The sequence below is a fragment of the Ceratina calcarata genome, unplaced genomic scaffold (genome assembly GCF_001652005.2).
Source record: "Ceratina calcarata isolate Rehan_Ccalc_2016 unplaced genomic scaffold, ASM165200v1 scaffold27, whole genome shotgun sequence".
Taxonomy (NCBI): Eukaryota; Metazoa; Arthropoda; class Insecta; order Hymenoptera; family Apidae; genus Ceratina; species Ceratina calcarata.
Genome location: NW_017149195.1, coordinates 869,660 through 883,894, shown reverse-complemented (window position 1 = coordinate 883,894; position 14,235 = coordinate 869,660). Strand labels below are relative to the sequence as shown.

Here is a 14,235-nt window from a genome sequence, read left to right as displayed (position 1 = left end):
CTATATGTATGTTGGCTCGTAGCGCCCAGGCATTAGAGATTATATTCCGTCGAAGGATGATGATACGACGCTCGCCTGTGTTTCGTCTCACACGCGTGATACAATAGGAACGCTCGATGCGAGTATAAGGAATTATATTGCTTCTGATATCTTTATGAATGTCTGCTTAAATCGAGTAAAAATTAGGGAATGGAAGCATGTTTTATGAGGGAGACAAGAAACAAAATAATTGATAGCATACATTGCTTGGTCATTTGAACTCGATTACATCGTGTATATTCATATGTATGGTTCTAAGAGTTAGAAAATAAAAACACTTGCATTATGTGTCTTTTTGAAACAACAACGACGTAATAGAATGTAATTGGAGGGACATAATTTGATACAAAGTAATGAAAGCAACGCGTAAGTGGTACGAAGCGTGTATTTATGATGATACATGTAAGGTATAATTGCGGCGTGCGAAATTTATGCGTATTTACGAGAAGTACCATTCAGCCTCGGCTGTCCTTTCGCGGAAGATACGCCGACGTCCAATTATTCCCGGTAACGGGTTGAACGCCCATCATCGCAGTCATCTTTTTAGAGGAGAAGGTCTGCCGCGAGAGCCTCGCATGAGTGAAACGTGTCGCCCCTTCTCAAACCCTCAGTCGATCAATTTGTCTGTTGCAACATTGTAGGTATCCTACGGTACCAGGAGGGACGCGATAACTATCCGGACTTTTCACGCTGTCCTCCCCTTTGCGATCTTCACTTTTTCTCCCCCGTTTTTCGCTTACGTACATTGGACGTACGTCGTATCTCGTCACGTTTTTCAATTTATAATACATCAGATTTTTTATTGTGCTTGTCTGTCAGGGGATCATCCGTATTTGTCTATCAGTTGTCTCGTCAGAGTAACGTGTACTCGCAATTTGAACATTTTTTGGCCAATCACGAATTAAGGGAAGATTGTTCGAGCTGATCTTTGATAAAACATTATTGCCTGGAGCATTAATTCCGAAGAGGAAAATCGTACTTTCTACATCGTAGTTAACATTAGAATTACGTATTGATTATAATATCTATTAATCGAATCTCAGGCATCTTCCGAGCAACGTACGTGATTATTCAGAGACTCAGGCGTAAAATCGTAAAACGGTCAAGCTCGAACAGTCATTCCCCTTAATAACGATAATTATCATCGTAATGAGTATCCGTCCGCGGTAGCCGAGGGTGCCTCTTTTTCTAAGGCGAACTGCGTTCACGCGACGGGCGGCTGTGTTCGCATTCGCGGTATCTCTCCCGATGGGACGAGCGTCAAATCGTAAATCCAGTAAATTGGTCGCGAGTCGCGATTTAAAGGGTTGTTCACACTTACATACGTGTAAAACCAAGGAGTGTCTAGAGAGTTTCGTCACGGCTTTCGTTCAATTTTCACGCACGAATGCCTCTTTTTGATTTCTCCGTTCTTGCCCGTTTCATGACCGGAAGATTTGATCTAGTTTCGTTACTAAATAACAAAGTAATACGTGGCTTTTGTCCTCTGTATAAGAGAACGTTGTCTCTTTTCAATTAAAAGAGAACTTGTATATTCTTTACTTATTACTTCAGATATTTATAATTGCAAGAAGAAACGATCTGTCTTTATTAAAGTATTTTTATTCGAGCTCCTATTCTCGGTCCATTAGTGGCTTCATTAATTTGACAATAGAGCACTTCATTCTTGGCGACGGGGAATTAAACTTGTGAAAATTCGTTATTGCTCTCGCGGAAAACGTGGCTAGGAAATACGGCGCGGTGCAGCAGCGATTCGGTCGGTCCAGTCTGGATCGATGCTAATGGAATTAACCGAGCAGCTGGGCTAACTCGATTCCCGTCCGTTTTCGCGAGGTAATCACGTTAATATCGGCGCACTGGGAATAGAGGCAGGTTGACCTCGACAGACTCCGTTGAAACGGGGCACGCGTTTTCTGCGAGACGCGTCGCTGTCGCTCAGAGTTCATTAGGAAAGAACGCAGACGCCTTCCGTGGCCCCCTTGTTCGCGCATCAAATCGAATTAACGTCCGCCGTTCTGCAAACTGTTGCAGCTTCTAGTTGTGATACTCGGACGAGTTTGGTAATTCGACTGATGTTACACTCGGTGGAAAATTGTCGGGCGGCAATCGAGGCTCTCGTAACGGCTAATTGCTCGGAACGAGGGAACCACTTATATGGTTCCTTTTGTAACGGAAATATACGTTTCGTATTTTGAATAATCTTTTCATAAAGGAAATTGTATTTTACTTTGTCATCACATTTTGCATTGTATCAGAGATTTAATTGAAATATTAGCGTAGACACAGAATATCCAATTTTTTTTTTTGCATAATTTCGTTCGTCTTTAATTATTACTTCTCAACTCGTTGCCGAGAAGGCAATGTTAGCCAGGTAATTAATATCGCAGGAAACCTCCTTTAAACGATAACGACTGATAACAAAAACTATTATCTATCTTGTATCGTGTAAACGATATTCGAACACATGCGGGGAGATTAAACGGATGAGGAAATCGAAGAGGAATTAGACAGTACGATACGCGTAATTTTCGCTAATGATCGTATTGGCAATTAGTTAAGCCTTTTCTATAAATCTTCTCTAACTAATTACCCTTTACACTCCCAACCCTGGAAGAAGACCACACGGGCCGTGGTCCGGGCCGTAGCTCGCAGTTAAACGCTAATTATTATCCTCGCCTGCGATAAATTAAACTGCCAGACGTTAGGGGTACCGTTGGGAGAGGTGCCTCTCGCGTAATAAACCCTACGCTGCACCGCCGTGAGCCGCGTTATGGTAGGGAACACACGTATTCGCCCGGGTGTCCTTAGTAAATTGAATTTACGCTAACTCGACCCTGCTCGCCACGGGATACCGAGTACTCTTACACTTATGTCTCTATCGGGAGCAAACCGACAGCGGGTCGTATCAAATTTCATGCGAATCTTGGAGTTTCGAGCGTTTTCTAGCTTCATCAATTCTCTCATTCTGTATTACAGACATATATGTATTATCCACTTAATTTAACAGCTGATTATGATCATATACTTGCTTGGTTTTATTGCATTCGATTGAACGAAGGAACTCTAGCCATTTTTAATCATTGATCACGCATTTTCCAATTAAATCGAAGATCAAATTCTTCGCTTAAACGGAACTGTCGCCATTAGCGTAGAACCTTTTAAATCGGTTTAACGGTGATGTTGCTAACGGTCTAATCCTTCGGTTCGTTGTTTCAGATTCCCAAATGGAGCAGGGGTACCGGTCCGAGGTCCAAGAAAGGGCACTGGTTGTATCCTTGCAGATGTTCAATTTGATTTTAGAACGTGGCGTGTCCTTGCTCAAGTCTCAGTTGGACAGCGGCGAGGAGCCGAGAATGGTTGTTAGCGAGGACATGCAAGTCCTTTTACCAGCTATCAAGGTATTTCCGTTATCTCTGGCATATCTAATGAATCCCTATCAAGATCTCCTTTTTCCGAGAAACTTTCACCGTACCGGGAAAACTTCGAGTCATTCTAATTGTACAGATTTTAATCACCGTCGAGGATCTTGGAAAAAGAACTCGGAAAAAGGAGAAATACGCGTAGACGGACACCTGTGTCTATACGGTTTTAACGCTGGTTTCGGAATCTTTTTACCGCGTTTCATTGCGGCTGGTCTATGAAATATATGCACGCGGTCGTTCTTTCGCCTTTTATCTCCTATATCAATTATCGATCGATCGATCAATCTGAGAAAAAGACTTGAGAAAATCAGTAACTGTCGAGGATGATGAACAATCGGCGTTGTGAGTCAACGGGTTCGATTGTCTTTTCAAGATTCTTTAGTGGAAATAACATGGACGGTTACTCAGCAGACTGTCAGTGGCGACGCTATAAATTAATCATTGATTAATTATTTTAATACGATGAATAATATAACGAATACCGAGTTCTCTTAAGTTTTCTTTCTACGTACATTCACCGTCATGAGGCTCAATTCAATCAATTAAATAATAATACATGTATCCGTAAAAAAATTTAATAAAAAGATTTCTATACACAATTGTACAAAGGTCAACTACAACGGGTACTTTGACAGCGTAACAACAAATTTAATTCCTTCTGCAGCAACCTCAAAGCGACTCTGCAACGCTATAAATCATCCCCGACGTGCAACCACTAGCAGCGTAATTCATTACCGTTAAAATTTTTAATTGTCACACGAAACCAGCTCCGCCGCGCGTACCTCGAACCGCGGCTACCTATAAGTACCCGGGTACGAATTTTTCGTTGAACTCGTTTCGATCGTTGCCCGTCGACGTTCATGTCATCGCCGCATAATCCGTGAAGGCTCGCACTTAAGCGGCGGAAAATTTATGAAGCGAGCGAGCGTTCGCACCCACGCGTAGCGTCCGTCGCGCCGGTGGCCGTTGTCAGCTCGGGACCTGGTTCGTTCCCTCGTGTCCCGACTTATTATGCGAGCCCGTGTTCGCGATTAATGCACCTATCGCACGTAAACTATGCACGCACGCTCCATCGATAAAGGTCAACTCGTATGACAAGCCCCATTCGAACCGCGCGCTGCGTCACAGGATTCTCTTCCTGGTTCTCGAGGTGGTGCAGCCTTCAAGGATGCGATACCATCGCCGCGGGGATCCTGCGACGACGATGCTCGAATCGCGAGTGTAGCATATTTTTCAGATGCTTTCGTTTCAAATTGTTCGCGTGGTTCAACGCACACCAGCGTGTATCAACCTAATTAATTGCCTCGTTACGCGATCCTGATGAAACTTTGAGCATACATTAAATAGCTTTTTCTTATTAAATTAAGTGAAATACGTACGTGACGCGTAGGAATGTCGAGCTTAGTGTAATTAATAGACTGTAGATTTTGTGCATTTATAAAAGAATTAAATATGCAGAATATATAAACGATATGCAGAATAAGAAAGGAAGAAGAGCAAAGGCTGAGCTCGTATAGCAATACTTAAATGATATACGAAATTGTTGTACGAAGTACAATTTTTTAAACTCAAGTATTTTAGCCTGCATAAAAATGTGTAGTCTAGTAATTAAAAATGAACGTTCGTCCGAAGAATTCCGATCGCTATCGAAATATACGAATAATGGCAAGAGTTTCGCTCTTGTTCAACGTTGGACCATTAATATTACTGATAAAGAGGACGCGATACTAGATTGCTAACATAGGATTCACTTTCTGGAGGATGAATGGACGTGACGGACAAAATATAATGTCGCTTAGACGTTCTATAAATAGAAACAATTCTACTCATTCCTTCTAGACGGTTGTCCATTAAGCTCTGATCCTTTTTTCGTTCCAGATCTGGTGCGATTGGATGCTTTGCCACAGCACTGTCTGGAATCCACCCCCATCCTGCACGGACTACAGAGTCGGGTGAGTTCTCTAATGAATCTTATACTTCATTCTATCGTATTTTGTTATTCTTTCACGTCGGGGATCTACCTGCGACATTTCATTTCATTTCATTTATATTAACTTCTGTAGTGAGAGATCAGATAGTTGACTAATAACATTTTTATTCAATGCTTATAGAACATTTCTTTCTGAATGTAAAGAAAAAGATAATCCAGAATTTCAGCCTTGCGAGGAACTAATTGTTTGAGCGATAAATTTAAACGCTCAAGGACTTGTGTATTAGGATTAGCCGGTTGCAGAAAGAACCTGCGAATTATTTCGAACTCTGTGATCCTGCGGTTTGCGGTTTCGCGGTCACTGTGTCCTGGCTCTCTTCTGGAAACGGAGAAGAGAAAGAGAGTGCTGTCGGTAACCCTGCACGTTGCATACGCTTGCCAGCAGATTACGCCACGGCCACAAATTATTCATCACGAACGGCGTCTTTTTCTCTAGTTAATTAGTCTGACAAATTTCCTCAGGGAATGGAAAAATCAATTTCGTCCAATCATGGTTCAAACAATACTAAGATAAATCTTGAGAACTCGATGATGTTTTGCTTTTAACAAACGTACTACAGGTTTTATATTGATAATTTTGTTTCGCGAGATTTTCGTTTATTCATTGATTTAGCTACAAAATGGCTCAGCAGAGGCGACCTTCTACACCGCTTTTGTCAAACGGATTAATCTCCTAAGCTTTCGAGGCATCGGAGGAAAGGGAAGATATGTATATTCGTGACCGTGGCGCGCGACTATTAATTCAGGTTGACACTTCAGGTGTTTTGAATTATGACCGTTGTGTCGGACTATTAATTCTCCGCGCGAGACATCAATTTCTCGGGCCGTGAAAGTTCGGGATACTAGAGACATCACGCGCAACGAGGAACACCTTCGCGACGTGTGCCTCGTGATTTATCGCGAGCAAACCCCGCGCGAAATGTCGCTGAAAACCGCTTAATTGTTCTCAACGGGTTGATCCTCGCACGGGTCTCTTGTTAAATGCGTTCAAGTTAATTGATTATGATAATTCGGTGAAGAACAAGACCAATTATATTTCAGTAATCGAGGGAACTATTAGGAATTGCTTTTTCAAAGCACAAAAATTTTTACTTATTCAATTTTCAGTCAGTTAGGCATGAAACGATTTAGGGAGTATAAGAACTTTTAAAAATTCTCTTTGTATCCGTAATCGATTATATGCATTGTCGAAAGAGGAGAGGAGCATCGTCTTAATCGGTCATCGAAGTCTCCGGCCGGTGTACCTGTTCCGTTCTCGAAACGTTCAGCGTGGGAGTGACTCATCAAAATAAAAGCACGTCGGTTGCGACCGGCAATGCAAAACACGGCCAGATTCGAGGAAAGGCTTGATCAACGTATAATTATCTTCTTACATACTCCCCCCCATGATTGACAAAGGAGCCACGGAATCGCCAGCAAGGATCGACTCGCGTCGTCGTTAGCGACCTGTTCCGTTCGAGAATGCAGAAGGGAGATGCCACGTAGATCGATAATGCGATTAAATTCAGAAAATTCCTGGCAAGAATGGAGAAATTGTAATGATTTGAAAAATATTTGCATTCCTGTTGTCCAACTTCTTTCGTGATAGCAAACAGAAATAATTTATTCATGTAATTCAAAGTGCATCAGCTAATAGAATGTATTCAGCAGTCAGGACCACGAAGCGTGATCAGTTTAAAGACCAATTATAATCCGAATTGATCCTCGGAGAATAGAAGGATCCGAGAGATGGTTTCGAGGCATGCAGAGGGGGTCTTTTCGCAGATGATTCGAGCGCGATCGGAGACAAGGGTTTTTATTCGGTATCGAGCGAGGGGACCGAGGGAATGTATCGATCCTCAGGATCTTTCTAACGAGACGAGAGAAAAAAGAGCGGTCGAAAAGAGAGAAAACGGTCGTGGTTGCCCGACTGATGCGATCTATCGTCCATTAAACGAGTTTCAAGGCCCCTTTGGTCCCGTAACTGCGCGAACGCTCGCGATCCAAGTCACCTCTTTGCGCAACCAACCAACCAACCAACCAACCAACCAACCAACCAGCTATCCACTACAACACGCTATACCCGACTGGATAAGTTAATTATTGTTGCTCGTTAACGATTAACAATTATGCGAGCGAAGCGTTTCCTTGGCAAGGACGCGGATCGTCTTCTTTTACTCTCCCACCGGATAACCGTGGCGTAGATTCGCTCGCTCTACGTCGTTATTTATAGAACGGGGATCGCAATTAATCTGCCGTCGAATCGCGACTTGGTCGATCCCCTCGCCGTTCTTTTCCCTCCTTTTCTCCACATTTTTCCCCCTTCTTCTCTTAATCTTCTTCTTTTCACCTCCATTCAGCGAGGATAGCAACTTTTGATCTTTGCAGCGCGCGTGCCTGAGACCCTGTATGTAATTGCGAGATCAATCACTGTCGTCGTTCTTTCTTTTTCGCCCTATATGTTCTCTACTATATGTCCGCTTCACAATGCTTATTATTTTACAACATTGATCTAGTTTGATATTCAAGTAGGATACAATATGTGATTGTCACCTAATAGCTCTGATTAACACGATATTATACAGTTACACGATCATACAATTGTCTCTTATAGTGCAAAATGAAACGTCGTTTCCTAACAGAAATTACTTCACATTGATATGTGTAATATTTCTTTTTCAACGATACGTGACGCAAAATGTAAACATCGTTTTTGATACACGTTCCATAATTCACTACGTGACTTATTGTTACAGTAGCTAGTTTTTCGATAATCTTCCGTCGAGGCGATGCGACCTTCGGGCATCCACGTAATTCAGTTCGCATCCTACCTGGCTGATAGGAGGATACGTGCGCGTCGTAACTCGATTAATTAATACGATATCTTGCGTTTAAAGCAAGAAGTGGTAAGTCCGCGTAATAAAATCGCGGATGCGCGTTTCGGTTATCCAATTACGTTTAATTAACTGCGTCGGCCTCGCGGAATAAGGACCGTTGCGTCATCGTCAGCACGACGTGTCTCGGAAAAGATCCTTTCATCATTCAATATCATATCAATCTATTCATCTGGGTAATTATGAAATTTTATTATACTTTTTTGTATCTTTTGGTATCCTTGCTAATTAGGTATCTTCTTCTGATAACACAAATACATATGTGTTGATATTCTTGTAAAGTACATGCATTGTATAAATGTATCGAATCTAATTATTACTTTTCATTTCGTTTATATTCTTAGAGTGCACGACTCAAGTGTCTTGCAATGAAACGTTAACTCTTTCAGTCTGATTATCTGATCTAATCAAGCCCCCGCGTGATTCAAGTGATATTTTTGACGTAGGCGCGTTAACTTTCAATAAAACCCCCGCAGAAGTCGATGATAATTTAGCGATAAAGAGGTTTGCCGATCGTACGACGAAACGGAAACGTGCGGGATGAGAGGGAAAGAGAATGAGGGAGCGAGAGAGGGAGACAGAGCGCAATTAACAAATGACCTTTCATAACGGCAATCGATTAATCCCCGGCACCGCGAGGCCTGCTCGTCGCGTCGTGCGCGTTTTCTTTTCTATCCGCATCTTGTTCGTTTGCCCATCTCTCTCAGTTCGTCTCTCCTTTCCTCCTCTTCTGTACTTACTTACTGGCTCTGCACGCTTCTTTATCGCCGCCTCCGGGGGCTGTGCACGATACCATCGAATGATCGATAGCTTGGAAAATGATCCCCCGCGCGCTGCCATTCATCGCGGTGAAAATAATTAAACGGACGACTTTGGATTTACAGTAACACGGAAGTAAGCTGGCTGTACCTAAGTACGATGCCGCGATGCGATGCGATGCGATGCGATGCGATGGCTTACGCGCGTGCACGACCGCTTACCGACACCTCGTATATTTAACGATGTCACCGATACGCCGTTCAATGAACGGGAGAGGCGTGAAACTATGATCTCCTATTAATTTTGATGAGATCGAACGGACTACGACTCGTTTATTTTCGCATCTAGATAGGCTCGAGTCGTCCCACTGTTCTTCGTTTTTCTCTTTCGTGTGGGACGGGTTTCGAATTGATCAGAATGAGGGACGTGACATTTTTCGATTTTCTCGCTTAATGAAATCTAGTCAGAAAACTTCAAATAATCTGAGAAGCACGTCTTATAAAGGATTGTGCTTTTTAACAAACTAGCTTATCAGATTTTTTATTTGGCTTCAAAATTTTAATTGTTTTCCATCAGAGGTCAAGAAGTTCATTTGTACTAAATTACTGTTAGAATATTTATTGCGAGGGATGAATCGCTATCCGTGGTTGGATCCTGTTCCGGTTTCTAGTTACGTGATTTCAACCGATAACTGGATACGCATTTAACGATGGAACTTTGACTCATCTCAGATTTACGTGCTGAACGAAGACGATTTTGGTTTGGTTACAGACCGGTTGGTGATGCCTGGAGCCGACTGGCAACGATGGTGAATCTCCTGGAAAAATTGAATTACCCCAGAACGATCCTGATACAGGCCAAGGACGCGGAGGGTCGCGAAGATGGTGAGTTAATTCATAAATTGATATATTAGCCAGATATTAGTAGTCGTGAAACAGGACTTTGTTATCGCCTTAAATCTGGGGACAAAACTTATTTTCCTGAAAAATTTTTCTCTACACTTATTTCATGTTCTTACGATTATTAAAATTTAATGTGAATTGTTGGGTCAGGTAGCAAAAGTAAAGCATTTTCCTTAAGTATTTATTATTTTACCATTCTGGTAAAGATAGAGTTGGAACGGCATTTTATCTATTAGCGTATAGTATGCTTCGCACAAATATCAATAAACTATATGGGATTAAAATATTGTATGTACGAGTGCAATTTGTGGAGATTAATTTCAATTGACCGCTCCCAGAAGTAATGGAACAGGAAATTAACAGTTTCGTTTATAGGTACAGAACACACTAATAGACGACTACTTAATTACACTTCATTTCCTTGACATCAAACGCATTTCCTATACAATAATGCAATGTAGCCGGGTAAATCGGTAATCATTAACACACGTTCGATCCCATCGTCCATCAAAATAGACGAAGAAGCATTCAAGATAGAAATCATACACACGGTCGAGATGAAGTTACACGTACTGTACTCGATTCGACCACAGTTATACAAATACTTCTGCTCTCGGTCAATATTTATGTAGAAACAACTACATTCTTTTCTTTACGTTACCCGTTATGCGATCAGCCAATGGTAATTGCTGTTTGATTTATATTTAACTGTACAGGAGATAAATAAGGTATCTTATAATTTGGAGTCAGAATATTCTACAAATACCTTTGTAAAACTATCTGATGTTACAGTCATTTCATTTTACAAAACAATAATCGTTTTACGTATTTTAAATACGTAATGATGTTCATAATTTCACGTCGCCTCATCAAACAGAGTTTAGCTTTTAATTTGTTTTATTTTACGATCTCAGGCGAGTTTCGATTGACAATTTGGCAGTCTAAATTCGTTTTACAAGAATCTGTGCACGCAACACGTATAATATGTATAATGGTCGATGGTTCGAACGGCCAAAGGGGACTGTGTTCTTATTTCAAATCCACGTTTTAATGGAACGTTACGAGCCCGTGGGCTTTACTGTAACCACGTAATGATACGTCGCGGCACGCCATTATAAATGTGGGCACACGGGCAACGCGAACGAACGGAGGATAGTAACCGTATTATAATTGCACGGCTAATGGCCGTAGGAATGCAATCAGAGATTCAGGAACTCCGCCAGCTTTTTACCAACGGATTTTACTGTGTATCGCCGGCGTGCACGTACCTAGTAATGTCACGGCAATAATTCGCCGGCTAATAGTTATCGCGCGGATGCGTGCCGTTTCTTCTCATTGCGCCGCGAACTAATATTCGAAAAGTGGTTTTCCTCAAGTGTCTCTTTCATGAAGTATGGTTGCAGTAACAATAGTAAAGAAGTTTCATATGAGAAATCGCGTTTCGATGAGTTTAGCACGAAGTACCTTCTCCTTTTTTTTAATTTAAATATAGGACGAGGTATTTAGTATTCAATACTAGGTTAAAAAGTAAGCATGAAGTTCACAATTTGTCAGAAAGAAATTTACAATTATTAGTCATTTCTGTACTCGTGCATGATTTAACTAAAATGAATCAGACATGAATTATTCTTTCGTACATAAACACATGGTTCCATAAAGTAAATTTGTGAAACTGTTTCTCTAAGCATTGTTTTTCTGGAATTTTTCAATTCATTGATTTTACAAATCTCTTATCTTGCCATCATCCGATTTCTGAAACGTCGATTACGCGTTTCGCGGGCAAAGCTTTGTGTTCACGATTCTTCAGGTGGATTCCTCGCGATGGCACTCGAGTCCTCCGCTCGCTGGACCAGTCGTTTGAAATCGAAAAACCTAAGTTCCTCGAACGGTGAAGCGCTTCTGGCCGTGTGTTGACCCGCAGCTAGCCGCCGGTTACGTAACGGTGAATCCGTTCGATGTGACCACCGCCAGTGCCATATACACTATCCGAGAAGACCGTTTTACAAGTCCCCGATGCGATGCTGTTCAAACACGGTGCCACGCCAAGCTACTGTCTTCTCAGTTTTCAGTCTTCCTTTTTCTATGTCAGTTTTATTTCATTTCTTTACCGATTGGGGAAAAGGGTTGACTTCGTGTAAAAAAAGAACAATCTATGAGACAGTTGCAATCTATATCAGGCATTCCTGATTCTGTATCTATTTATAATATAATTTCTATTATTCACACTGCTTATATATTACCAGGTTTTATGTGGATCTATGAAATTATGTGTATACTTACTTGTATGTCTATATCTGTAAGGATATTTAGGTTGTGTCGCGGGTTAATGAAACAGAAGTGTTAATGCGTCAGGCGTACATCACATATTTGGTATACGGGATGATTTATGAGCGCATCGGTAATACTTCACGAGTTACACGGTAGTGCACACGAGATCGCGTAGATCGACGATAGAGAATTAAGGATTGGGTTAATTGATTCCTTAACATGAATTCCGCAGACTCGTTTTTTAACTTCGTTGCGCGGGTTACAAGGATTGATGAGGTAATGGAGCGTAGGAAAAACTGTGTAATGAATTTCGGACGGGTGAATTAATTTTCAGGTGATTCTGTTAACCTTCTTTGGCTGAGAACCCGTTCTGACAATGAGTATGATTTATTATACACTCGAGTACAATTGTCCTAGATACATCAAACAAATAATTATTATCCCTTTGTTACAAAACATGTTCAGACAAGAAATGTAACGTCATTTTCTTATACATTTTCGCATTAGTTTTTTTTCTAATCTTTTTTTAATTATTCAGGATTGTATTATACCATTAGTTTCTTTGAAAAAATGAACAGAAGGACCGCTAACAATTTCTTCTAAGCAGGAATTTGTAACCTATGGCTGACGTCCGGGGTAATTAGGGTTGACTGTAGACATTGACACGCAAGTAATTATTGTAATATTATGACGTTGATGAGTCTGCCAGTTGAACTAGTAATTATCGTTATCGATTGGGACGATATTCGCGTAATTTGGTTCTTCCCCCGTGTCATGAAAATCACTAATTATTTATGAGATCACAGGGTGCATTTGTCACTGTTAATCGGATAGGTGTGACTTCGCTTTAATACGTATTTCCGAAATGGGATTAAAATAATCGACCCCCTTGAGTAACGTTAAACTCACTTTTTATCGGTAGGTCTCGCGTATAACATTAAACCTGTCTGACCATAATCCTCCTAATCTACTTACTCGCTTGCGTTACGCACGTCGCACAGACGTTTATATTCCGTATCCTCCGCAGACAGGAGAGTATATTTTCTTGATTATATTCACTCGCTCGATTTCTTCTGTACCATGTCGAATTGCTAGATGAGTTGCTCATTAATACCAGCCGACGTTAGCGAAGTTCGTTCAACCCTGATTAACCTTGCATTATCTTATTACGTGACTCGCAATTACCATTATTATCGAACCCGACCTGAGAAACTCTGTAATTGGACATGCGAACGCGTGCATTGAATTTCACTCGGAACGGTTTGCGCGTCCAACGCGAATTATTCCTTTCACTTAATGGAAACTTAAACAATTACCTTCATTTTCCTATATCAACGTTATTACTTCACGTCCTATTCGTAAAAAATCGAACGAGGAAACGAATGCATTTTATTGTATAACTTTTTCACTATTTAAGTAGACTGCAGATTAATAAAAAATGTATTTCATGTAGATACTTCTTTTACCATGCATTCACTTTTAAGCTGCGTTTCTACTTTCTGTACAATTCAATTTTCTTACGAATGCATAAAATCCATTGTCGATCGATCACGTTTTCAAGACACGGTGTCGCGAATTTTTCGTTCGCGAGGTTGTTCACGTAGTAGAATCGAGACCCCTGGCTAGAACTGGGTCTACCCTAACGGACCCGGATGGCTAGGCTGGGAAAGAGCGTTCTAGTTTCGAGTCGCGTCCTTGGTCGTGTTACACTTACTTTTGAGACAGGTTTACACGCGATAACAGTACATAATTCATAGATCGTATCGTGAAACGTATCGACGGTACAACGGTTGGACTGTTGTTAATTCATTAAATCACGGCCGTTCTCCTTTTCGGCGAACGAAAAGATATTTCCCACAACGTTCTGTTAGGCAGGAAGTGGATTGCTATTTTATGTTTCGATATACCGACAATGATGCGCTTCAAATAGACGAGATAAATAATATCTCAAATGACTAGTGTTTCACATTGTTTTAATAAAT

The 14,235-nt window shown here is 41.2% G+C and overlaps 1 protein-coding gene across 7 annotated transcripts in view; it reads left to right on the top strand.

Moving 5' to 3' along the window:
* Nucleotides 1–14,235, top strand: part of LOC108623467 (telomerase-binding protein EST1A) — a 171,711-nt gene that overhangs the window by 45,934 nt on the left and 111,542 nt on the right. For all 7 annotated transcript variants that reach the window (XR_003388982.1, XR_003388981.1, XR_003388980.1 and 4 more), the window contains 3 exons: nt 3,256–3,437; nt 5,340–5,413; nt 9,855–9,967. Coding sequence is in view for 4 of the 7 variants with exons in the window: in XM_026812331.1 (XP_026668132.1) it covers nt 3,256–3,437; nt 5,340–5,413; nt 9,855–9,967 (369 nt within the window). In the remaining 3 variants the exon portion in view is untranslated. The remainder of the gene's footprint in view (nt 1–3,255; nt 3,438–5,339; nt 5,414–9,854; nt 9,968–14,235) is intronic.